A 25,742-nucleotide genomic window follows, 5' to 3' on the forward strand; every position below is an offset into this window, starting at 1 on the left:
AACACTTCAGGCATCTATCTCTGTTACCCATTATATTATATGTATTGCATATTTTAATAATAAAGTTTCCACTTAATATTGTACTAATATTCTCTCTCTCCCTTGTAGTAACACCTAATTTTTGAAATAAATATATAATACTAGGAAACAATGTTGTAATTTATGGGCAAATACAAGAGAAAAGCCCCTTTTGATGTTCCAAGAGACACTGGGAAAATGAAATAGGATAATGTAAAAAATTACAACCCTGATTTGTAGAGGTATATGTTATGATCATTCAAAAGAATGAGAGAAAAATGAGACATATGGATATAAGTGTTGGTAGCTATGAAATTTGTTGTTTAAGTCTCTTGTTACGTTTAAATGGACTAAAAGAACATGTTTAAAATGAAATTACTAATGCCATTAATTTGAGTTCGAAAGTTATGTTTCAATTCTCCTTTTTTAACTAACCAAAGTAAACATAGTTTAATTGAGATTACTCAGAGACGTGTGGTCTAAATTATCATACTCCTATTGTACTAAAGAATAATGCCACTCCTAATTTCTGCTAGTATTACAACGAATTGTTTCAAAGTTAAACATATTCGTTTCTATGATATGATATGACATCAATAATGCCTCTTTTGATAAGTGTCTACATAGACAACCTATTTCGATGAAAGAGAAAAATCTCTTATGACACCATTTGTCCTACGTCAAGATAGACTATCATGATCCTTATACCAAAGATTTTGAGTAGTTGTTCGCATAGGTTCTCTATTCCTCCTCTAATGGGATTGAGTCGATATTGTCTCTCTTAATAAATAGTCGTATCTTGTCAAATGTTGGTATTAACGTAGGCTATGGCCGACTATTTCTTAAACTTTATTTATCGAATTTGTGTGTTAGAAAAGACCTTCATTCTTATAATGAATCAAATTGAATGAAATTTAGTCTAATGCATGTAAGATGTTTTTTTCAATCTACTAACTTTTAGAAATCAATGAACTCACCACACCAATCAAACTAGATAATATATCTATATGTATGTATATATCAAAGTTATTCAAATCATGGGTCAAATGTTATATAAATATAATAGATCAATTATCTACCTCATTAATTCATGAAAAAAGTTGAAAACTGATGTTCCAATAATCTAAAATGGAAGAACACCAATCAAAATTGAGCCAAAAGCAATCGATATCAATTGGTCAAACCCTTATAGTTCGGTCGGTTGGACATATCGATCTCTCCTATTATTCGTTTATTCCAACTTGCTCCCATAACAAATTATCAACTCATTAAACATAATTTATTGTTTATATATAAACACATATATTTAGAAGCCCATTAATTGGATGAATTAAAAAAGAAAAGAAAGAATTCTTGATTTAATTTTTTTTTTTTTGTCTCATTCAGAAACAAATGGATTAGATAGTGAAACACCCTTGGTTAGCAGGCACTAACCGACAAAAAACTATACAATAAAATACAATTGATTAAACATTATGCCATTCAATTATTAATTTGAGTTACATTAAAGATTAAGTTGTTTTTAATTATAATCAATTTGATTTTTTTGAAAAACAAAGCCTACAACCTACATCACTCCAAATATACTTTTGTTGTCTAACAAATATACCACATTTTTACAAGAGAGTGGTTGTTGTAAATTAAGCAACGAGACTTAAAATTTTAGCAAATAGACACAACATAAAATAATTTATAGGAATCTTTTAAAAAATATAACAAAAGGACAAGATATTTACACTATATAAAGCAATTTCGAAAATGAAAAAAAGTCCATAGGCTCATGCATAATGGAAAGTACAAAAAATGTTCCATCAACAACGTAACATATTAGGTACACGATCGTTTAGATTTGACTATACAATTTTTTTCAAGATTCTTTTGGTAATCTAAACGAGTATCAGTTTGAAAAAAAGAAAGAAAAGCATGAGAAGAAAGACGATAGAAATGAAAAAAAATAGCAGAAGAGGAGAAAAAAAAGACGATGAAAAAGAAGGGCAAAATCTGAAATATTTAAAAAAAATGGTCAGTTTTTTTCGTTTTGTTACCTATACTAGAAATATTTTACCAGTTTGTTATATTTATGAAAATTTCTCTATAATAAGATGTAGATCTTATCAACGATAAAGTTTATACCAAATAAATTTTACAATTTCTATATTTCACTAACAATTATTATAAGATTAAAAGTGATATTCATTGCAATTATTTCGAGGCCGAACTGGGAAAAAAAAAAAAGAAGAAGAAGAAGAAGAAGAGAAAAAGAGTGAATAAAAAATAGCCGTCCAATGGGGTGGTGGGATAAAGGGGACAAAAGTAGGACCCAAGGGCGCCGTAGGTGGAAGTCCACTTGCCCAATTATAGCCCCCATTGTTTTACCACTTTCTTTAATTTTAAAAAGCCAAAAGAAATATTGCCCTAATCTTTTTAGGTTTTGTACTAATTTAACCCTAACTTAGGCTCAACTTTCTTCTAAACCCTGGTTAACTTATTTAATTCTTTTAGGAAATTATATTATATTTAATTCTTCAACCCAACGTGGACAATCTAAACCATCAAACAAAACAATTTAACCCTTAATCAAAGTTTCTTTCTTTTAATTTTGCTAATTATTCTTGTTTTAATATAATTCTTAGGGTTTTAATTTAAATTTTTGCTCTTTTTTGTAATGTTTTTAATTTATAATTCGATTCTAATCCAAAAATTGTCTTATCTAACCACCAAAACTTTTAGGAAAATAAGAGCCTAACCAATGAAATTATTAATCATAGGATAAATTTAATTATATCAATTATACAATTTACTATTATACATTTGTTTAAGTTGATAGATTTATTGATAATTTAACGGTCGAATCTACGTTAAATAATCATATCAAAAGACAACTATATAGTATAATCGTTGCATCAAATTATATATATAATTTTTTTGATGTGTGACTTGTCCAATTATGAATTGTTTTTTAAATATACATGCATGAATGGATGTGATAAAAACCACAATTATTAAATTTTATGTATTAGAGATATTTTATTTATTTAGGAAAGAATATTTTGTTTATTCTAAGAAGAAAAAGTCAATGAGTACTCATTTTACATTAATTGTTGTAACATGGAATTCATAGAAATTATGAAACTTTATAGTTATTCGATATATATTTTATCATTGGTAACAGAGAAAGTTTTTAAATATTTTATACTTTGGAAAACTGATTGATCTGTTTTATGTGATTTTTGATTAGGTTGATTTCGAAACAATGTTTGGCACCACTATTTTTACTTTATGTTTTTCTCTTTATCTAAAATATTTGTTTTATAAAACTAAGTTTTCCAAAGGGAAAGATATATGTTTTTAGTTAACCAAATTTAACTTATTAAAAGTTCGAATTTGATGATAGAAAATATTCGAGATGTTGATATACGTTCTAATGAATAGAAACTTCATATATTTCGCGTTAATGCGACTAATTTTCTTTTAACTTTTTATCATAAGATTCATTTCGATTTAGTCTTTATATTTTTAAATGTTTAAACTAATTTAATCTTTACGTTTTAAAGAATAATTATTGTTATATTATTAATGAAGTGAAGATGACGAGGTTGTTAAGGGATGTCTTCGTTGCACTTGCACATCCATCATATCATTTTTTTAAAAGAATAAATTATTTTAAAATAAAGTTGGTCAAATGATAATAAATCTAATTCGGAAAAAAATACATTCACGAAGGAATATATGTGCTTCTTTTTTTAAGAACATAAGAAGATATACCATATGAACGTTCGTTAAAAAGAAAAAAAAATTCTAGTTAAACCAAAAGAAACAAAAGTGAAACCTTATAATTTCATATGAATAAACTTTAAAATGTAAAACTATAGGGAGGCAAACTATCTTTATAGCTAAATTTTTTTAACAACTTTTTCTAATATTATTTTTTTAACCTAAGACAAGTTCAAAAGGAAGAAATTGCCCTCATCTTTCCTCATTTGCTACACCTATATATATATATATATATATATATATATATATATATATATATATATATATATATATATATATATATATATGTTTATATAATTAGGATGTCCTATTAATTAATTGAAAATCTAGAGATAGTTATTTAGTTGAATTCTTTATTATAGTTCTTGAAATTTGACTCTAATCTTTCACCTCGGACATACCATCTTAGGTATTGTGGTTCAATAGTTACTAGCTACTCTAAAAACTTTATCATGAACATCTCGTTTGACAACCATTTGGTTTCGTTTAATATGACTGTTTCATTTTTTGTTTTATATTTTTGAAAATTAGGTCAACTTCCTCTCAATTATATTTTATGAATTATTATTAGCCAAATTTCAAAGCAAAAAATAAAAAAAATAAAAAAATTGGTTGTGAGGTAAATGATTTTAATTTTAATTTTAATTTTCAAAAGCAAAATATTTACCAAACGAAAAAAATCAAACTTATAAACAATAGTTTTAATTTAACCCGAGTTACTTACTTTTCACGAGTATTTTTTCGAGCAAATCATGTTGAAAGATTGAAAAACTAAAACTTTATCGACTTTTTGTTATTAAAATTTGGGTGAGTATCCAAATTTTTAGTTACAAAAACCCCAAATGTTACATATTCCAACTTAACATGATCCAATTAGAAACTTAAAAAGATCAAAATTCCCAATCCCTAACCCTTCAGCTATTGTTCAACCAAAAAAAAAAAAAGAAAAAGAAAAAGAAAAAGAAAAAATTCTCCTTCAAAGAAAAGGGATAGAAAAGAAGAATAAACAACAAATTGTCAACAAATTAATATTTTATAATACATATACTTAAGCTTTGTTTCTTTAACATCTTCTCTCTCTAATTACCTTCTTCTTCTTCTTCTTCTCCTTCTTCTTCTCCTTCTTCTCCTCCTCCTCCTTCTTCTTCTCTCTAGCCTTTGCCCTTCTCTGCACTCCATCCCTCTTCTTCTTCTGTCATAGTTTTATCTCAAAAAAAAGAAAAAAAAAACCTTTTATTTTTTCTCTTTTTTTTTTTCTTCCTTTTCTACTTTTTTATTTAGTTATATATTTTCCTTCTCCCACTTCCTTCAATTAAACAATCCAAACAGCAACAGTTGTTTATAAAAGAAAAAAAAAAGGAAAAAAAAAAAAAAAAAAACTCTCCTTCCTATTATATCTCAAGTGCTCTTAAATTCTTAAAAAAATTTCCCCCTATTTTAATATTATTCATAGTTTTCTGTTTTCTTCCTTTTCTTTTTTCAAACCCCTTTTAATATCATTTCAGTCCTTCCCTCCATGGCTGGTTTGGATTTAGGCAATCGCTATATTCACCAACTTCAAACCCCTAATTTCAACCTCCCTATACACCATCATCACCACCACCATCCCGACTCTCAATCTCATCACGATGACGACGAATCCCCCCATCATCCCTTGGAATTTGTCCCCACCACCGCCACCACCACCGATATGGTTGCCTCTCGTCGGCCACGCGGTCGTCCACCCGGTTCTAAAAACAAGCCAAAGCCACCGGTCATCATAACTCGGGAAAGCGCCAATACTCTAAGGGCTCATATTCTCGAGGTTGGTAGTGGGTGTGACGTCTTTGATAGCATCGCCACTTATGCTCGTCGTCGCCAACGCGGGATCTGCATCTTAAGTGGGAACGGAATGGTAAACAATGTCAACTTAAGGCAACCGACTGCAACGGGGTCTGTGTTAACTCTACAAGGAAGGTTTGAGATATTATCCCTTTCTGGATCTTTCTTGCCGCCGCCTGCTCCACCCGGCGCCACTAGTTTGACTATATACTTAGCCGGTGGACAAGGGCAAGTGGTCGGTGGAAACGTTGTCGGAGAATTAGTGGCAGCAGGGCCAGTGACAATCATCGCTGCATCGTTTACAAATGTAGCGTATGAGAGATTACCACTAGAAGATCAAGAACAAGAACAACAAGAACAGGAACAAGATCAGATGCAGCCACCAACGTCGCAGGGTGGTGGCAATAGCGTCGGTGGCGGTGGAAGCAATAACCCATTTCCAGATCCATCTTCAGGGCTTCCTTTCTTCAATTTGCCAATAAATATGCAAAACCAAATTCAACTACCGTTCTAAAACCTCAAAATGAAATTGGAGAGAAAAATAAAATCTCTCAAATATTGATGGAGCAAGAAGATGGGGTTGTTTATTATTGTTCTTATTCATGGGAGGAACTCCAAAATTCAAGGTCAGAACTTTCAGAAGATTTTATGGAATTTCAATTAATAATGTCTTTCCCATGATGAATTTCACTATATATATATATAGAAAATGTAGGTATATGTTCTATATTTTGTGGATTGTTGTAGTTTCTTGATTATCTTCTTGTTTATTACTCTCTCAAAACCCTCATCTTTTTTTTTTCTTTCTTTCTTTTTAATCTTTTGTACTTTTGAATCTGTGTATGGTGATGAAAAAACTCTTTGATCTGAATTAGCCCTAAAACAATTTGGATTAAGGGTTCAGATTTTCAATAATATGACAATTTCTTCCTCTTTTTATTTATTGTGTTATTGATCTTGTACATATGCACATTTGAAAGATTGAAAAACTTATGTAATTTGATGAAGTTTGATATATTTCATTAGCATATGATCTTAATTATTTGATAATTAAGCGTTTGTTTAATTTAATTTACATGTTCAATTGTGTCAGTAAGTTGTTTTAGGTGTTCTTGAAAAGCTTAAGTTAATTAAATGAAAAAAAAAACAATACTTTTCATTCTTTTCAATGCTAATTAATTAAGCTGGATTAGTACTCTATAATCAGAAGAATTGGTTTTTCTTTTGGGGTTAATTAAGCATTCAGCATTATTATTTGGTTGGCATGCAATTATTTTGTTTTGTTATTAAAAAAATGGTGATTATACAATTAATTTTATGCAAAGTGTTTTCTCTAGAATTTGGGTTGAGATTTCCAGTAAATTTAGCAATATTCATAGAGCTTTGTCTATTGAAGTTAATTATAATTTGTAGCAATTTATATGTTACTAAAACTTACTATTAATGAGATAATATATAGTTGAAGTTTATGCAATGTTTAATTGGTTAAGAAAACATTATAGCATAACTTTTAGTTTACCATATTCAAAATTATTTTTTGACTGATATTTATGTAATTATTATTGAACTCTCACCAATATAGTATATTCTATGTAAAATAGGAATATTATAATTCATGTAGTGCATGATGATATATCATAAGATTCTGAATTCTCCTAAAAAAATGTGAATGCATGCCAAAATAATAATAATAATAACAACAAAGATATATATGAGTATTTTGAAGCCTAGGGGAGGAATAAAAGGGTAACATATATATATGCTTGGTTTTGTTTATACATATTCTTAGGTAAAATATGAAGATTTTTTTAGGACAATGTAAATATGAAAAGATGAACTTGATAAATGTTGGATATATATAAATGTGTTGGTTTAATAAATTTGTTGATTATATAGGGTTATAGTGTTAGTTTTTTTTACGATAACTATATGAGAAGTGGATTGAAACTCCGACTTTTAGAAACAAAGAGTTTATATGCCAATATCATTAAGCCAAGTTTACTTTTAACATGGATTATTCATATCATTAATTAAATATAATGTAGGTCTAAAATTAGGTTATTTGATGAAATATTAACCATATAGGTTTAAAATATGTTTTTTTTAGGAAAAGAAAGTTAAAATATAGTTACATATTTTAGTTAAATACATTTATTAAAACTTGCTACAAAATATAATATTAAACTTACCTTTATCCATCCACTTAGTCGATAGTTTAAAAGATTCACATTAAACTATTGTAACACTATTCTTTTCAAATTATAATTTTTGCGTGATTTAAGAAGACTTTTAGACAAGATAAAATAATTTAGTGAGAAAAATACAGGTAGAATGAGTGAAGCTCCAATGTCAAATAGAAGTATTCGTTAATTATTTTCGAAGCTATCTTTACATAAACAAATATGTGAGTTCTCCATACGAAAATGGTTACTTCGATGTAAAATTAACGAGTGTATACATTAAAATGTTTTTGCTGTAAAAAATTATCATAAAATATAGTGGTAGTTGCAATTATACCATCAGATTTCAATGATAAATTCTGAAACTTTTAAACTTACATAAATACTAAAAATATCATTTTGAGTTCAATTTTCATGATTATAGTACGTTTAAAGGGTCGAACTTTTAACAAAAACCAAATTCTTACCATGGAGAGTTTTGATTCTATAATTTCAACTATCATCGAATTTCAAGAGTGATTTTATCGACTATAATTATTATTTTGTTATTATAATTATGTAAGAAACGAGGGGTGTATCAAACTTTTGACCTAAAAATCGATGATATAAATTTGATCTAAGTTGACATAGGACGAAGAAACTATTTTCTAATGAAAATGATAACATCCCTATCGATTATATGTACATATACAAGAAATATTTGAGTAAAAGAAAATTGAATCTCTCAAGATATAAATTGGCTTAGAACTCATAAAAATTTAAGAAGCATACTTTTGGAGATCAACCAAACTAATTTGTTTGCACATGCCCAAAAGACCCTTTTTTATTTTAGTGTTGAGGCTTTTGAGAAACTTACCCTTTGATTAAACAATTAATATATATATGCTTTTCAATGTGTGATAGATACGAAAAATGACTCATCAAACCTTAGGATAAAAGTTAGTGGCTATGTTAGGTTGTTTGTTATGTAATAAGAAAGAAATATTATATATATATATATATATATATATATATATATATATATATTGAAAATTTTCAATTATATATTTTAAAATAAAATGTAAATGATATATCTATTATATATCAACTATAGCTATTAATGCTTTTGTATAACTTTATTTGAGTTTATCTCTAGTCCTTTTTTTTCTAGCTTTCTATATTACTTCTGATGAAGATGCTAAAAGAGTGTCTACCTAGTAGAGATAACCCAAGTGATCTATATTACCCTCCTCGAAAGGAAATTAAAAGAACCTATAGCTATCAATGATGGAAAATTAAATATTGGGCCAAATTATGGAACAATGAGTGTTTGAGTTGGGCTTTCTTTTTAAGTACAATATGAAAACCCATTTAGAGGAAGCACAAATGGGCTTAATATTTAGTTCAAATGAAGCAATATTGTCCACAAATGATATTGCTCGGCCCTTTTGAGATAGTCGAATGGTACTAACATTAACTTGGGACATGTGAAATGCTGGAGATGTACTAAGCATATATAGGTGTTGATGTTGAAGTTGTCGACGTTGTAATAAGGTTCTGATCAATTGAGCTCGACTCAATTACTAGCCTTTGGTGAAACGATGCCATCACAGGAACACCTTTTATATAAACTTTAACAATTATTGCAAATACATATGTGTGTGTGTGTGTGTGTATATATATATGTTGACTGAATTATACCTTTAATTATGTTTCTCTGAATTCTATATATCTCTCTCTCTGATCCCCTCTAAAAATCTTGAGCATAAAAGTCAAGAATTTCCTCTACATTTAGCTTAAACAAAGAAGAACAATCGTTATACATTAGCCATAGCAAATGCTCAAACAAAATAGCATCAACATCAACAAATATAACCCTTTTCTTTTTTCCATGATCTCCATCTCCATCTTCATCGTCATCTGAATCTCCTCCCTTTTCGATCAAAGTCCGAAACGGATTTTCTTCCAACACAAAAGGGTCTACTAAGAATTCTCTTCTCTCTTTTCCCGCCACAACCTTCACTAGACTACTCTCCGCATCGCTGCTATCGTTGCGGCCGAAGTTGGATTTGTGGAGACGGTGGTAGCCGAGGTGCGGTCGGGTTGATCTCCGGCGTCGTCTCTTCATGACGTAGCAAGGAAGAACCAAACAACCCATTTGGGGTTTTGTTAGAACAGGTAAAGATATATAGTATTGTTTTAGCGTTAAATAGTGTAGAGGAAAAACCATAGATCTAAGTATATATAGATGGAAGAAAAGACAGATGGATGTGTTGAAAGGGTCTCATTGAAAGAGTCTTTTAAGCAGATAGAAAGATGAAAAAGAAGGTAATATATTTAGAAAGGGGGTTGTATTTGTTGAAGTGTAATTGTTAAATGTGGGTGAAAGGTCATTATTATTGTGACGAAGTGGAAAGATCAGAGAAAGAGAGAGAGAGAGAGAGAGAGAGAGAGAGAGAGAGAGAGAGAAGGATATCCGTTGAGAAGGAGGAAGAATCTTCTTGGTAATATCGAATTAAGTCCTTGGGATTATTTTTGAGCCGTTGCCGACTTTGGTTTATGAGTGTAGGGTCAAACAAAACAAAGACTTTGATTATTCACTCATGGAAAGGCTGACAACAAAGTCGTGTCTTGTCATCATAACATAATACAACCCTTCAACTTTGGACATATTATCACATCTCGGTTCATTATGAATTCATCATTCTCTAAATTTTTAAATGCTATATATATGTAAGAAGGATTTGAATAGGACAAATTACTAGTTTACATAATAAAATACTTTGATTCAAAATATTTACTACGAAATGGGGTCTAACAAATGTTACTTTTGATCTCGATCAAAGATAAGGTTAAGTATAGCCAATTCGACACGAGGGTATGTGCAATTTGAACACTCGCAACCTGAAGAATGAGGAGTAGTTGGATATCTAGATCAACCTCCAACCTATATATCATTGCACGTTATAATGATATTCCCGTAAAAGTATATTAATTCTATCTCTAAAATTCTTGCTAGAATAAAAAGGCTACCTTTAGTAGAATTTTTGGATGTCAAATAAAGAAGTGGCAAGTCTTACAAGTATCGCCATAATAGCATCTATTTGTATGTGAGTTCTTAGAAAAACACTAACAAAATGGCATATTCCAATTAATCGATACTCGATAGATTTAACTTTATCCTATACGAACTTCTTGAGATGATATTATATTCAAATTTTCAATATTATTTTCTAGTAGTTGAAATTTCAAGATAAATAACTTAATTAGAAAGTTTTGAAATAATGAAAGTATTTATTTGGGGTCCTTTAAATAAATACCAAAAGCAAACCAATTTTAAACCCCAAAAGTAGGTGAATAGGGTTGGTGCCTCCCAATTAAAAAAATGGTTAAAGTGCAAATAAAACAATATTATGAGTGAATTAGAAGGGTTTTTCATTTTATTTTTTTTGTTTATTGCAACAAAAATTGGGTATAAGGTTGGAAAAATAATTTAAATAGAACTAATTTATTATTTCCAAACTACTTTTTCTAAGAGTTGAACAAGGTTGGTGAATGTGTAAATAATAGAAAAAACTTAACATACACATAATATTTAATGTAATGGTACTATTTCAAGCTTTAAATTGCATCTTAATTTTAACAAAATGTATTGACAATAATTGGAAATAAAACAAAAAAAAAATTATATATATATTAAATAAACAATTATTCTATGCTTTATACACATTAATATATATGTTTATTTTATGACGATCTTAATATTATTAAATTCTAATTTTTTTTTCCTTAAAAAGTTTGAAAAAAAACAAATATAAATTTTGATTTTTTTTTTATAATTATATTACAAAACATTTTCGCTAAGTTTAATTGAAAATTTTATTTTATAAATTAGTCTTGAAAATTAACAAATAAATGATTTGACTATTTTCATAGAGAAGAAAATAGAGGAGGAAGAGAAATTGGTCCTTTGACCATACTTCTTTGGGAAAGACCTGTGTCTCCCTGGCACAGGTTTCCTGTCATTTCTCATCGAGATAGAATATGAGAAGGATAAGCTTTCTTTCCTTGCCTTTCTCTTCAATTCAAAGGCGCAGTAGAAGCAGTCTTGTTTGATTCTTCCTTGATTTTGATAATAGAAAACCACTCAAACTTTCTAAACCACTCAAACTTTTCTTGTTCACTTTCTTCCGTTTAAATCTGTAATAGAATATGAACTAAAGTGTAGGTCAAAGCAAAGGCTAGCCGTCGCTGGAAGTAGAAGAGAAGGGAGACATAGTTATAGAAGTCGAGAGAGAGAATTCGATATAGTTAACACAATTCTAATTCAAACATTCAATCTTTTAAATTAACTGTGTATACTTTAAGATGAGCTCTATCACCGTGGCCACACCCACATGATCAACACATTTTTTTTTCTTGATTAAACAAGATTTAGTATAGTTAATTTATTCCATATATATATATATATAAAAAGAAAAAAAGAAAAAAGCAAGCTAAAGCAAAGATGAGACAAAGATATACATGTTAACAATTTGTTGACTTTGCATCTTGGGAAACATTCGAATATATAATCTTTTGGTGCAACAGAAAAAGAGGAGGCAAATTGCAGGAAGGAAATGATCTTAATTATAACCTAAAAAAAAGAGAGAAAAAAGAAAAAACATCTGCAAAAGTTAGATTCACAAAAACTGATGGTTGAATGAGTGCAGACTTTCATCAAGATCATCATCAACACCACCACCACCATCTTCATCATCCTAATGCACTTCAATGTTAGTTGCAAATGGCGAAATAACTCCTCACTGCTGTGTTTGGCCTGCCCATAATTGGTACATCTGAATATTGTGGATTGGCTGGCTAGAATTATTGAACATTCCAGGATGCCTATTATTAAGAGGGCTATCTCCATTTTCACCAGACGACTCCCCGCTCGATCCCCCTAACGACGGAGGGCTAGCTGCTGCTGCTGCTAGCCCACCACCACCACCACCACCGAAGTTTATCATTTGTGATGGTGCAGATGAAGTTCCAGAGTTCAGCATACTTGTGTTGGATTTTTTATCATCCTCTAGAAAACTTCCCACAATCACCTGAGTATGAAATGAAAGCACGATTCATGAAGTTTTCTTTGAGTGTTAATAGTTACTCTGAAATGAAGATGCTCAAGTTAAGAAAAGGGTTTAGAGTACCTGTACTTGAGAACTTGCCATTAACATTCCCGCAACTCCACCACCAAGAACCTGTCCATTTGATCCAGCCAGTAGCACACTCAAACCACCTGTTCTACTTCGAGTTCCATTATTCTCCGACAGTAAAAACGAGCCTGACAGAGAGATAATGTCATAGTGCCCCTGCAGAAAAGGATTAGACAAATAGTTTCACTTAGAAATTAGAATTGATCTCAAGCTCAATCCGTATAAGGTTGCGAATGACATTCTGAAACGAGCATATTGCACCTGTTCCACTTGCATTTGTACTAAAATCCATAAATAATATCATGGTCTTGTATTGTCTTTTCTTTTATAAGAACAACTTCTCAACATTGAGAACTTTTTCTCAATGAAAGTATACACAGGCACGTTCTCAATTCTCCGCAAGAATCCATTCAGGATCCTAATATTCATTTTTTGGGCTTAGAAAGCTGCTCACATCACTTGGTCACAACAAATTTATTGCTAAATAAAAGAAAAGTGCACACGAGCAATGCCACTTGAGCCAAGAAAAGTGCACTTCTGAAAATAAAAAATTCGGTTCTACATAAAAAAAAAAAAAGAAGAATATATGATAACACAATATGAATTTAGCCGCATGACATATATATATTTTTTATTCTGATACTTTACGTTTTCAAGAGATATAAAAACAGATTAGGATATTTAATAAATTTATTAAGAAAACAAAAAAAATTCAGTGATTGCCTTTATTTAACTTTAGTGCAAATGGTGATTGAAAAGGTGACCAAGATAATAGCCAAAGCGAATGCACTTTGCAGGCAAATATGGCTTCTGTCTGACCTTAGAAACCATGTCTATAAGCCACTGATTCTCTACAAAATAACTAAATAAGAACTCGGAACGACTATGTATGTGGGTAGGGATATGTACCTTTTATCTATTGAAAACAAATGTTATACTAACCTGAGAACACTTGAAATTGGACGATCCTTTTCCATTTTCCTATCCAAAGTTCATGTACTTGGCTAAATAGCGGTATCAGATTGGAGTTCAATAAAAGGCTTCAAGTTTACAAGAGTTAACGACTAATTCAAGGAAACCGGCAAATACTAGATAAAGAAAGACATTTGTAATGATATTCATCCAGAAACACAATCGGTTGGAGAATACAACAAAAAATAGAAGTACCTCATATGACACAGAACCACCAGACGATGCCGAGTGTCGAAGGGTAGCATTACTGAGAGTACCATTTGCAGAGAGAATGAAGACAGTTCGTGGTCCTTGCTGTGAGAAGGACAAAATTTTGGCTGCTACATCCTGCAAGGAACCCATATTTCGACCAATGAGTCTCTCAACTAGAAAAGAGATTTTATCAATAATTTACATCTGAAAAAAGAAAGAAGAAACCTTCAAAGTTGTCGGCATCCCAACCTAAATACTCATGCAATAACAAACTAATGACCTATTAGAGACAGATCATTGCTAGCCTATACTTACGTACTTTCTTTCTACTAGAAAAAAAAAAATCATTCGTAAACTAACAAAGTCCACAAAAACCAAGAGTTACGAGAAATTCCTCCAACTGGTGCAATCCAAGGAAAGATCACTGTTACAGAAAGGGTTAATCATAGGAACCCAAGAAGAGCAAACAGAAGCAATTTACACGTAAAATTGAGAAAACAAATAGAGGTCCCAACACCATTGATAAAATATTATTTGTCAAGAAGAAACAAAGAACTAAATGAGAGTGAGGTAAATTAATGCAAAGCTTAAAGGGACAATGCAGATCATAAATCATGTTGCAAGTAACTAGAAATTGATAGCTTCCAAACACCTAAAACTACATCAATAACATATCATTTGTTTAATGCTTTTTTTTTTTTTTTCTTTTAAAAAAGTTTCATGCCTATTCATTGCCGGAAATTTGCATTCATGGCAACTTCTACCTCATAAATGTCATGTTCACAAAATAGTTGCTCTGTTTACCCAACTACAAGATTTCTTTTTTAATGTTACCTTTTGAGAACATTGTTACTTATAATCATTTCTTTATGCAAATATATTAAGCCTGCACAATATTATCAAAGTCAAGGATGTTCGGTTTCTTAAAAAGGGTAAAACAATTACAAAATATACTTCTAATTACAAATCAAAGGATATCAACCAGAAGGAGATAAATTCAGGAATACCACATTTTTTCCCAAAAAAAAAGAAAAACCTCTTTTAGCTTTTACAATATTTAATTTGGATATAATAATAATGAACCAGCCAAAAGATAACCAATTTAATAAAGGATATATTACACCCAGAAATCCAGAATCCCATTTAATAAAGGATAACCAATTTACCATATATTCTAAATGTAATTTAACAGGAGCAAGTGACTGCTGCATCACTTTTCGAATTATAATAAGTTAAGCTAAAGATCACTTTAGAAAGAACCCATCATTCAAATTTCAATTAAAAAATTAGATAAGAAAAATACACACCTCTCCAGGCTTTGCCAATAAGACATGAGGAGTAAAACCAGTTCCACCCGAACCTACACGACAAAAAATTCCCTCAAACTATCAATAAACACGAACAACAAAGAAACCAAAAACAGTAAAAAAATTCAATTAACAATACCAATGGAATTGGATTGCTTCTTTCCGGACCCCGGTGGCCTTCCTCTGGTTTTCCTGGCGGGTTGTTCCGAATCAGGAGTAGCGCTCAAATCTCCATGAGGAACAGAAGACCCAACAGTGGGTGTAGGAGCCAAACCCAAGGCAATGTTGTTAGCATCAGGAGCGTACTTCCTGGGTCGGCCTCTCCTTTTCTTACCGGAATCAACGTTGAAATTAGCGGAATGCGATCCGTCGTAAGGAGAAACGTTTAGAGAATCCAAAGGTACGGATGAAGGTGGGATCACAGGGTGGTTAAAGGGAAATCGGGATGAAGGCGGGATCATTTGAGCTGAAGGTTGATTGAGAGCAATGGTGGAGGAGGCATTGTTGTTGGCGGGTGAATACGCGGTTTGTCCTCCGATGGCCATGTTGGAAGGTGCGGAAAGTGGAGGAGGTGGAGTATCAAGTGAATCCATTAAAGGGAAGAAAAAAGAAAGAAGAAAAAGAGGATCAAGAAAAAGAAAGTTTGTAAATTGAGAGTAAAGAGATTCTTGTTGTTCTTGGGTTGTTCTTATTAATTCTTTAAAAATGAGAAATTTTTGAGTGAAGAAGAAAGAAATAGTGAAAGGAAGTTTTAGAGAAGTTGAAATAAAGAAAGAAACCAATGGCGATTTTAAAATTTCTATATATATATTTTCTTTTCTTTTAGGGTTTATTTTATGGACTTTATAAACATTCAGACATAATTATATATTCTTAAAAATTCCTTCTTCTCATTCATTCTCAACTTTATACTTTATTCCTACCAAAATTAATTTAATACACATTTCATATATTTATATATATATATATATATATATATTATAAATATGGGATTTTCATTTTTTTTTATTTTTAATTTTATCATAAGTTCTTATTTAAGTTTAATTGGTACTTTTTTTTTTACCAATTTCAATTTGGTTAAATTGAAATCATTTTCATTCACCACATTTTTTTTCCAATAATATTTTTATATAAAAATTTTGCTTTTTGTTTTTTAAAATTAAACCTATACACACTATTACCACTTTCAACTTTCTTCTTGTGTTATTTATATTCTACTAATGGTGTAAAAACTCAAACCAAAAATTTCGTAACCAAAAAAGAGTAGCTTTCAAAAAGTTTTTTTTTTTTTTAATTCGGTTTAGAATTTAATGATTGTATTTAAGAAATATGTAAATCATTGTAAGACATAAAGACAAAATAGACTTAATTTTGAAAAACAAAAACCAAAAGACAAAACCGTTAACAAACGAGATATTAGATATCAATAAGTTATCACCATGGACATATGACGTCGAGGGGAGGATCTTAATTAAAGATACCTCGCAAAAAGTATCAAGGGCATTGAAACATACAAATAGACAAAAGTTTGATAGGCACAACTATATAATAAAGAATATTGACGACTAGAATGCAAATTTATCTTATATTTATTCTAATCCATCAATCTAAAACCCTAATAATATAGCACAACCACTTAGAGTCATGATTAGCTATACAACCAATCAATCAATCAATGTGCTAATTATTTTTCTTGTATTTATAGTCGTTAACACTACCTAAAGTCATGCCAATTAGCGTAAGATTTTTATTGACTTTTAAATTACATTTTTGTAACAAACAATCCAGCTATACACATGGGAGAAAAAATGATTCTTTCATGTGTCCAAAAATGGCAAAAATCATGCATTAAAAGATAACTCCTAACTCGATCATTACTCTTATAGATATGGTCTAACAAAAATAACGGATAGAAAAGAAAAAAAAACAAACTTTTTAGGTCTAGCTGGGTAACTATTTTGTTTCTTGTTTTTGAGTTTTTAAAATTATGTTTATTTCCTCTTTATTTCTTATGACAATTTTCATATGGTTGAATTTTTAGTCAAAATAAAAAGAAAAAACGACAAAAATAAAGAAAATTAGGGTGGAAATAGTATTATAGCTTACTCTTTTTTTAAAAAAATTGTTACCAAACGATACCTAAATGATTGACACCGATATAGATTATTAATTCAAATTATTGATATTGATTAGCAATGCCGATATTGATATTGATTATTGATACATCTCATACATATACTAATTTTGTTATTGATGCTCATGTTAGATCTTGAAGAAAATAAAGAGTAATCAAACGTAATTAGATTGAAACATTACCAAGCGGGTTTCCGACTTTTCATATTTACAATAAGGTAACACACAAATTAATGGCATTTCCAAAGCTCTTGATTCTACCATTTCTTCGATCGAAACTTACTCTAAGAATTCACTTAAACCTTTATCAACGAGAAATCCATGTTAATGGGTCTATCTAATAATATAATTTTGTTGCTCGTGATTTAGTTTCTCATGCTCGTAGTTTTCGCCAAATAGTCACGTGTGTTGACCACCTTTGACCTCTTGTCTTTTTAAAGTTCATTGTATTTGTACAAAAGAGTTTGTGATGCGAAAAAGGTCCGTTAAAGAAAAACACATAAAAGGCAACTAAGTCGCCTTTGCTTTGCTTCTCCAAGGCGAATGCAGTTTCACGCCTCCTCCTCCCTCATCTAGTTGCTCCGGTCAGTTTTCGACCTTCCTTCAACTCTTTTCTTTCTTCAGAAAATGCTCCTCTCTTTCCTTTCAACTTCCAGATTTCATTGGTTTTCACATATACTTCACTTGTCTCTTCTTTTACATGATGATGTTTTATGGATCTTGATTAAATGAAGTTTGGTTTTTTTCATTGAATGGTTTCTTCTTTCCGGTTAACCGGTTGAGAAAAGACTTTTTCAGTCAAGTTCAAATATGTAACCAATCTTTAGATTTCCGTTCTTGTGCTACTTCTTGAGATGTTTAAGCTGGTTATATGGATTCGGAAGTAGTTTAATTTCCGGGATATTCTGGAGCGATCAAATTGTTTTTATGCATTCTGATTTGTTAGTTATGTTTATTCGATGATTCTACTATGTGCATAGATCTCGTATTATGGAATTGCTGTTTTTCTTTTTTTTGAAGAAACAATCAGATTTTTGTATGGATGACCCATCTTAGCCGCTTTAATGTTGAATGACCTCATTCTAGAAAATCAATGAGAACTACTGTTTTTCTTATGATATTAGAGCACTCCAGCACTCAATTATCGTGTTTGGTATGTCTCACCCGTCAGTGAAATGGTTGGAGTCTTGATGTGATTTTCATTTTTAATCTTAGTTGGCTACTGACTGTTGATTAGAAAAAAAAATGGTTGATTGTTTAAAAAATCTCGACTGAAATAAATATTGCATTAGGGCTTTGATTGCTGTGTGATAGGAGTCTCTAATGCAATAGTGCTATGTGACATCAATAGAAAGTTTGTTTTCTTTTGTTTTTTAGGATTGAGTCATTCTGTATTAACCCTTCTAGCATTGGGTCATCCGCATAAAAACCTCAAAAACAATGTCGTCGTTTAAGTATTTTAAAGCGATCCTGGCTCTTTGACTTAGAAATAAAAGTCAAGATTTTTCCGTCTCGTTCTGCATAGTTGATGAGGCTGAAATTCTGACAAACTTGACAGTGTAGATTAATATTTTGGCAAATCAGTTGTCGTATTACTAATGTGACCATGGTAATTTCTAAAGCTTGTTCAAAGTCGTTTGTGGTTGTTAAGACGGCAATAAGTGATCATTACTGATATTAGGTAGGAATTTATATGATGTACTGCCGTATGGGTTAAGAAGAAGGTAACTTTGAAAAGTTTCATACGTGGGGTGCTGCTCTTTAGCTATTAACTAATAAATTTATCGTTATTCTTCTTATTCCTTCCTCTATTCCTCCTTTTTGCGTTCTTGGTTTAATTATATTTTGTGTGAGTCTGTTTGTAAACAGCCATCTTTTTTCATGGCTGAATGATAATGATGATGATGAAATTTTAAAATTCCTTTTCCTACAAAGGAAATTTTATTCATCATTTTTTTCATTCATTGTTGTGACAACCTCATTAGTCATATGTAAGCCCATGAGGCGAATTCTTTTTCAGAATCTAAACGTTTATGTGAACTATAGTACTTTTGATTGTCCTTCAAGTCCAAAGTTGTTTCCATCTTATTATAAATATGAAGAACATGTTCTGGTTTCTTAAATTTGGATTCAATTTCAGCTTTATGGCTAGATATATCTTCCTTTTAATCACTTTTCTATAAGAATAGCTGTATCTATTTCGTTGTTTGAAAAACCATCAAGTATAATTTGGATAAAGTTTGAGACTGCATTATCTCCACTAATATCAAGAGAACTCATTGTGTGAAATTAACTTAGCCAACTTCGGATGGGGTAATATAGCTCTTCCCGCAAAAAACAACTAGTATTTTCAGCAGGCTAGTTTTTTCTCCCTCTCTTTTTGGGTCTAACTGCAATTCAGGATTTCATGAATTTCTGTGCAAGCATATGACAGAAGGCAATTGTTTAACTATCAAAAGAATAATTAAATGAATAAAAGAAAACGAATACAAGCCTAGTCTTCAGTACTTATGGTGGTAATGATATTCCATTTTCATGTTTTGATCAAGTGTGTTTAATGTATTAAGTGGTCGTGCCATTGATCCTTCAATATTATAAAGAAAATAGTTTAGTGCTGCTTCATAATATCTCTGATTCCTTCTCGTTTGTCAATGCTGTTCTATTCTTTCTTTGGTGAGAGATTTATAATTGTTTTAAAAACATTACAGATTGTTAAAGAACTTAAAAGCGTGCAGCGTTTATCAATCATATGGGAGACGTGGCGAAAGATCTTCTTGCTGGGACTCTTGGGGGAGCAGCTCAATTGATATGTGGGCACCCATTTGATACAATTAAGGTCAAGCTCCAAAGCCAACCTGTTCCGCTTCCTGGCCAACGTCCCAAGTATTCTGGAGCGATGGATGCTCTCAGACAAACCTTAGCTTCAGAAGGCCCAAGAGGTTTGTACAAAGGTATGGGAGCTCCATTGGCTACAGTTGCTGCACAAAATGCTGTTCTCTTCACTGTCAGGGGACAACTAGAGTCCTTCTTTAGGCCTTATCCTGGTGCCTCCCTTGAAGTTAAGCACCAAGTAGTTTGTGGGGCTGGGGCTGGCGTTGCTGTGTCTCTTGTAGCTTGTCCAACTGAGTTGATCAAATGCAGGTTTGTACAACCTTTTCTTGAATGTCCCAATTTTGTGACTTTACCTCCAAATAGTCTATTATCACTGATAGTTATTTCGATAACTCGCCATGAAAGGAACTTTGATTCTGATATAAAAACAAGGGAAAATTTAATCCAACTTATGATCCCCATTGTATTGATGCTGCACTTGGTTTCTCATCTAGTGCATGTTTAAAGAAAGGGAGAATTAAATAGCGGTTATATTAATTTTGTTTTGGAAAAGATATAAATGTAGGCATCTCTGTCAATAAGAAGAATGCATATTATTACAAGTTAAAAGACATTACAACCTTGATTTTTTCTTGTTGATGAATAGACTGCAAGCTCAAAGTGCACTAGCAACATCCAGTTCAGTTGGTGTGGCAGTGAAGTATGGTGGTCCGATGGATGTAGCCAAGCATGTTCTCCAATCGCATGGAGTGAAGGGTCTTTTCAAGGGTTTGGTTCCAACTTTGGCCAGAGAGGTGCCTGGGAATGCAGTGGTTTTTGGTGTATATGAAATGCTAAAACAACACTTTGCAGGAGGTCGAGACACTTCTAATCTAGGAAGAGGGTCTCTGATGGTGGCTGGTGGTATATCTGGAGCTGCCTTCTGGCTAGCTGTGTATCCAACTGATGTGGTGAAGAGTGTGATTCAAGTGGATGATTTCAAGAACCCAAAGTTCTCCGGTTCTATTGATGCTTTTAGAAAAATCATGGCTTTAGAAGGAGTTAAAGGCCTATACAAAGGTTTTGGACCTGCTATGGCACGTAGTGTCCCAGCTAATGCTGCATGCTTCTTGGTATACGAAATCACCAGATCTAGTTTAGGTTAACTAAACAATTCTTTTGAACCTTCTTGTTATAGATGTATGAATCACATTGGTTATACCCCGTTTGATTCGAGTTGGGTATGACAGAAAATAAAATTTTGCTCATTAACTCTTGCACTTCATTGTTGCCATTTTTTTTTATCCTTCCCATTCCTACATTCATCGATAGAGAACTGCTAGAACTACGTTGTGCTAGCCTTCTCAATGGTTCCATAAACATGCCACTAAGAGGCATAAACACAATGACATTATCAATAGTGTTGAATCTGTTGATCATTTTGCGGTTTGGCAGGAAGATCTAGATACAAGAATAAGATCAATAACCCTCATCAGCCTAAACTAAGAAACTAATTAAAGGAAAAATAAATAATTAAATAGTCAAAAGCGGGTTTTTAAGTATAGAAAAATGGACAAACTATTTAGGAGTTATAATAAATTTTTCTATTTGTTTTCAGATATTGATAGAAATTTATCGATGTCTTTTATTGGTAGAAACTAACTATAATAAATTTTTCTATTTGTTTTCAGATATTGATAGAAATTTATCGATGTCTTTTATTGGTAGAAACTAATACAAGTTATTATCGCTGATAAACCTGTAGACAGATCAATAGTGTCAGTTTTATTGATAGAAGTCTATCATTATTTATAGAAGCATCGAAGTCTATCAATGTTTATAAGGGATATACACTGAAACCCATTAATAAAGGTTGATAGAATTCTATTAGTGTCTATCAATATTTTTTTACTATTTTTTATAAATGCATTTTTTCCATCTATGAAAATTTCTCTAGTAAAAACTAAAGTTGCTTTCAAAAAATCGCTTTTACCTAAAGAAAATTTAAACAAAAAAGTAACAATCAATCAATCAAAGAATTAAAAAAATTAAGGAATTGAAGAATTGAAGAATCAAAGAATCAAGAGAAGGAAAGAATAAAGGATGGAAGAAGAAAAACACCAAAAATTAAAACACAAATGGAATAAAATTAGGATAAAGGAAAACAAGAAGTACAAATAATGCAAAAATATATGTGACATGAATTAAGGAAAAAAAATAACATTTTTGGTTCCCTTTTTTAGTATAATAGATGTTATGTAATTTTTCTTTTAAAAAAAAAATCTTGTCTTTAAGAACTTCTAAATCTATTTTCTAAAAACTAAAAAAATATAAATGTAGCTTTTGAAAATTGAAGAACAGATACAACCCATCAATGAGAACATAACCAAAAACATTTTTTTTTCCAAACTGACATAGTTACAGTGGTTGATGCTTCTTTCACTATGTACATGTCTCAATCCTATTAAGTATCTTTGACCTTACCGCCATTAAAGAAAGGCAAAAAAGACAGCGGACGAATAAAGGGTGGTAATTGCTATGCAAATGTAGCTCCTTGCACGGTCCGGTTTCTTATTTCTGTTATTCCTCACTTCAGCTTATTTCCGGTGAGATTCAATGCTTTCTCCAACTCTTTTCCTTCAATGTTTTGAAATGCAGCTCTGTTTCCGTTCTTCTGCTACTTGAAAGTTTTAAACTTGATTATATAGGGATTTGGAAGCAGTTTCCTCTGAGATCTACAACTGGTGTTGATGCTCAAATAGGTTCAAAACTTGTAGTTTCATGCCATTCTGATTGCTAATTCAAATTTTTCTATATTAGGTAGGAGTTTATATGATATATAACCATATGGGTGTAGAAGAAGGAGAGAAGAATGGCCATGTATCTTGTAATTTTACCTGTCTTTGAATGTTGTGTTAACTTTGGAAGTTTTATACAAGGATAGCTAATAATTAATGACTTAGTGTCTTTGGTTGTCCTTCTAAGTCTTCTCCCCTTTTTGATAGTAGTAAAGAACATAGACCTGAGGGTCTTCACTTTGAATTTGATTTCAACATTTATGGTTAGATATATGGTCTTCTTTTAACCAGTTTTCTATAAAAGTAGCTCTAAATAATTTTCTGTTCAGAAAAATCTTCAAGTATAACTTCGATTAAGTATGAGTCTTGAAAGTGCCCAAGCTAATTGCTTCACATTTACAAGCCCAATCTTCAAATCTTATGTGGTTTATAGTGGTTGATATCCTAATTTGAAGTTTTAGTTAGATGCATTCATTGGTGGTATCATTCGTCTTTCAATATTGTAAGGAAGATAAAGCTACTTCACAATATCATTAAGTTCCTTCCCCTTTGTAGCCCAATGCAGTTCTAGTATTTATTTGGTGAAAGATGTATAACTGTTACAACAACATTACAGATTGCTAAACAACTTAAAAGGAGTGCAAAGTGTATGTCATTGATATGGGAGATGTGGCCAAAGATCTTGCTGCTGGAACCACTGGGGGAGCAGCTTTATTGATATGTGGACACCCATTTGATACAATTAAGGTCAAGCTCCAAAGCCAACCTGTTCCCCTTCCTGGCCTTCGTCCCAAGTATTCTGGAGCGATGGATGCTCTCAGACAAACCTTAGCTTCAGAAGGCCCAAGAGGTTTGTACAAAGGTATGGGAGCTCCGTTGGCTACAGTTGCTGCACAAAATGCCGTTCTCTTCACTGTCAGGGGACAACTAGAGTCCTTTTTTAGGACTTATCCTGGCGCCTCCCTTGAAGTTAAGCAACAAGTGGTTTGTGGGGCTGGGGCTGGCATTGCTGTCTCTCTTGTAGCTTGTCCAACTGAGTTGATTAAGTGCAGGTTTGTAGTGTACAACCTTTTCAAAGTATTTTGTATTTGACTTCACAATACATTACAACGAACCTCGATCTTTCGTTGTTAATGAATAGACTACAAGCTCAGAGTACATTAGCAACATCCAATTCAGTTGGTGTGGCAGTGAAGTATGGTGGTCCAATGGATGTAGCCAAGCATGTTCTAAAATCACATGGAATAAATGGTCTTTTCAAGGGTATGGTTCCAACTTTGGCAAGAGAGGTGCCCGGGAATGCAGTGGTTTTTGGCGTATATGAACTGCTAAAACAGCACTTTGCAGGAGGTCGAAACACTTCTAATCTTGGAAGAGGGTCTCTGATGGTGGCTGGGGGTGTATCTGGAGCTGCCTACTGGCTAGCTGTGTATCCAACCGATGTGATCAAAAGTGTGATTCAAGTGGATGATTTCAAGAACCCAAAATTCTCTGGTTCTATGGATGCTTTTAGAAAAATCTTGGCCTTAGAAGGAGTTCAAGGCCTATACAAAGGTTTTGGACCTGCCATGCTTCGAAGTGTCCCAGCTAATGCAGCATGCTTCTTAGTATATGAAATCACCAGATCCAGTTTAGGCTAATTAAACATTTCTTTTGGAACTTCTTCTTCTCTATGTCTGAATAATGCATATTGGTTATACGCTATCTAACCAAAGATAAAACTCAACTCATTAACCCTTTCATTTCATTGTTGGTATCTATAGACAACTGCTAGAGTAATATAATGTTGTACCAGCCTTTTTGAATCACATGGTGTATGTAATTTGTAGTGATGTTTGTGACATGAAAAGTAACTGATTGACTTAGAAAAAAAAAAAAAGTGGGAAAACTTCTGTTTTACCCTTGAAAAGTCATACAAACTAATCACCTAAAAAGAAAGTGGTGATTTCTCCATAGCCAAGAATCATCGACAACATTCCTCTTCCTCCTCTTCAATAACACTTTTTCTAAGATGGGATCATTTAGATCCTACTTGGTAATTCTTTTTTAATATCAAGTCTATTTCCTTCCCATCAAAATAGGTATAATCGTCGATTTCTTAGTCAAATTTTAAAAATAAAAGTAAGTTTTTCAAAGTTACTTTTTTTAAACCATTGTTAAAAATAGATAACAAAGCAAGAAATTTAGAAGAAATTTAATTCCCGTATGTATACAAGATGGAAAGAAAGATATTGAAATTAAATATAATTGGATATTGCACTAAAAAAGATGCTTTAAAGGTACGTAATATTATTGCACAAAAAGTTTGATCAATAATTGCTAGCAAACAGATTTCCAAAGAAGGAAAAAAATAGTTAACAAACCAACACGTTCTTCATATATATCTTTTTAAGTACTCAATCAAGCAATGTTATCATTTTGCTTTTGCTTATTTATTTTATTTTCCTCTCTTGAAACTTTCTTTTTGCCAAGTTGATAGTCTTCTGAGACTATGATTAAGAGGTTAGAAGTTGGAATTTTTGTGTTGAACTAAAAGAACTAAATTATTTGTATATAGAA

At 31.5% G+C, this 25,742-nt stretch overlaps 5 protein-coding genes across 10 annotated transcripts; 3 read left to right on the forward strand and 2 right to left on the reverse strand.

Moving 5' to 3' along the window:
* Window positions 1–4,930: 4,930 nt before the first annotated feature.
* LOC103503535 (AT-hook motif nuclear-localized protein 23-like) lies at window positions 4,931–6,550 on the forward strand. Its single transcript, XM_008467741.3, has one exon. The coding sequence runs from the start codon at window positions 5,309–5,311 to the stop codon at window positions 6,125–6,127; it is 819 nt and encodes a 272-aa protein (XP_008465963.1). The 5' UTR covers window positions 4,931–5,308; the 3' UTR covers window positions 6,128–6,550.
* Window positions 6,551–9,361: 2,811 nt separating this feature from the next.
* Window positions 9,362–10,086, reverse strand: LOC103503536 (auxin-responsive protein SAUR78). The gene is made up of 2 exons (XM_008467742.3): window positions 9,474–10,086; window positions 9,362–9,391 (listed from the first exon to the last, which is right to left on the reverse strand). The coding sequence occupies exon 1, from the start codon at window positions 10,000–10,002 to the stop codon at window positions 9,523–9,525; it is 480 nt and encodes a 159-aa protein (XP_008465964.1). The 5' UTR covers window positions 10,003–10,086; the 3' UTR covers window positions 9,362–9,391; window positions 9,474–9,522.
* A 2,194-nt stretch (window positions 10,087–12,280) lies between these two features.
* Window positions 12,281–16,271, reverse strand: LOC103503537 (AT-hook motif nuclear-localized protein 13-like). 2 transcript variants are annotated; one of them, XM_051083491.1, is made up of 6 exons: window positions 15,581–16,203; window positions 15,442–15,494; window positions 14,138–14,269; window positions 13,913–13,951; window positions 12,965–13,126; window positions 12,281–12,865 (listed from the first exon to the last, which is right to left on the reverse strand). In XM_051083491.1, the coding sequence occupies exons 1-6, from the start codon at window positions 16,032–16,034 to the stop codon at window positions 12,575–12,577; spliced, it is 1,131 nt and encodes a 376-aa protein (XP_050939448.1). In that variant the 5' UTR covers window positions 16,035–16,203; the 3' UTR covers window positions 12,281–12,574. The 2 variants fall into 2 exon arrangements, with proteins under 2 accessions (XP_050939448.1, XP_008465966.1); XM_008467744.3 differs by lacking the exon at window positions 13,913–13,951 and having other exon boundaries at window positions 15,581–16,271.
* A 1,728-nt stretch (window positions 16,272–17,999) lies between these two features.
* On the forward strand, window positions 18,000–21,665 carry LOC103503538 (mitochondrial carnitine/acylcarnitine carrier-like protein). 2 transcript variants are annotated; one of them, XM_008467745.3, is made up of 3 exons: window positions 18,000–18,158; window positions 20,283–20,715; window positions 21,053–21,665. In XM_008467745.3, exons 2-3 carry the CDS (start codon window positions 20,324–20,326, stop codon window positions 21,549–21,551), a joined length of 891 nt encoding a protein of 296 aa, XP_008465967.1. In that variant the 5' UTR covers window positions 18,000–18,158; window positions 20,283–20,323; the 3' UTR covers window positions 21,552–21,665. The 2 variants fall into 2 exon arrangements, with proteins under 2 accessions (XP_008465967.1, XP_050939449.1); XM_051083492.1 differs by lacking the exon at window positions 18,000–18,158 and adding an exon at window positions 19,381–19,931.
* Window positions 21,666–22,828: 1,163 nt separating this feature from the next.
* LOC103503539 (mitochondrial carnitine/acylcarnitine carrier-like protein) lies at window positions 22,829–24,930 on the forward strand. 4 transcript variants are annotated; one of them, XM_008467747.3, is made up of 4 exons: window positions 22,859–22,991; window positions 23,094–23,147; window positions 23,800–24,235; window positions 24,325–24,930. In XM_008467747.3, exons 3-4 carry the CDS (start codon window positions 23,844–23,846, stop codon window positions 24,821–24,823), a joined length of 891 nt encoding a protein of 296 aa, XP_008465969.1. In that variant the 5' UTR covers window positions 22,859–22,991; window positions 23,094–23,147; window positions 23,800–23,843; the 3' UTR covers window positions 24,824–24,930. The 4 variants fall into 4 exon arrangements, with proteins under 4 accessions (XP_008465968.1, XP_008465969.1, XP_008465970.1 ...); XM_008467748.3 differs by having other exon boundaries at window positions 22,863–22,991; window positions 23,094–23,205; XM_008467746.3 differs by lacking the exon at window positions 23,094–23,147 and having other exon boundaries at window positions 22,829–22,991.
* Window positions 24,931–25,742: the final 812 nt, after the last annotated feature.

The sequence above is a fragment of the Cucumis melo genome, chromosome 4 (genome assembly GCF_025177605.1).
Source record: "Cucumis melo cultivar AY chromosome 4, USDA_Cmelo_AY_1.0, whole genome shotgun sequence".
In the NCBI taxonomy this organism is placed as follows: Eukaryota; Viridiplantae; Streptophyta; class Magnoliopsida; order Cucurbitales; family Cucurbitaceae; genus Cucumis; species Cucumis melo.

What these genes read in the sequence shown, in the direction of transcription:
- LOC103503535 (XM_008467741.3), top strand. Translation starts at nt 5,309, where the DNA reads ATGGCTGGTTTGGATTTAGGCAATCGCTATATTCACCAACTTCAAACC.
- LOC103503536 (XM_008467742.3), bottom strand. Translation starts at nt 10,002, where the DNA reads ATGGTTTTTCCTCTACACTATTTAACGCTAAAACAATACTATATATCT.
- LOC103503537 (XM_051083491.1), bottom strand. Translation starts at nt 16,034, where the DNA reads ATGGATTCACTTGATACTCCACCTCCTCCACTTTCCGCACCTTCCAAC. An exon ending in GTGGTTCTGTGTCATATGAG is followed by an intron (nt 13,952 to 14,137) that starts GTACTTCTATTT and finishes AACTTTGGATAG; the next exon opens with GAAAATGGAAAAGGATCGTC. An exon ending in CCAATTTCAAGTGTTCTCAG is followed by an intron (nt 13,127 to 13,912) that starts GTTAGTATAACA and finishes CCTTTTCTGCAG; the next exon opens with GGGCACTATGACATTATCTC.
- LOC103503538 (XM_008467745.3), top strand. Translation starts at nt 20,324, where the DNA reads ATGGGAGACGTGGCGAAAGATCTTCTTGCTGGGACTCTTGGGGGAGCA. An exon ending in ACTGAGTTGATCAAATGCAG is followed by an intron (nt 20,716 to 21,052) that starts GTTTGTACAACC and finishes GTTGATGAATAG; the next exon opens with ACTGCAAGCTCAAAGTGCAC.
- LOC103503539 (XM_008467746.3), top strand. Translation starts at nt 23,844, where the DNA reads ATGGGAGATGTGGCCAAAGATCTTGCTGCTGGAACCACTGGGGGAGCA. An exon ending in ACTGAGTTGATTAAGTGCAG is followed by an intron (nt 24,236 to 24,324) that starts GTTTGTAGTGTA and finishes GTTAATGAATAG; the next exon opens with ACTACAAGCTCAGAGTACAT.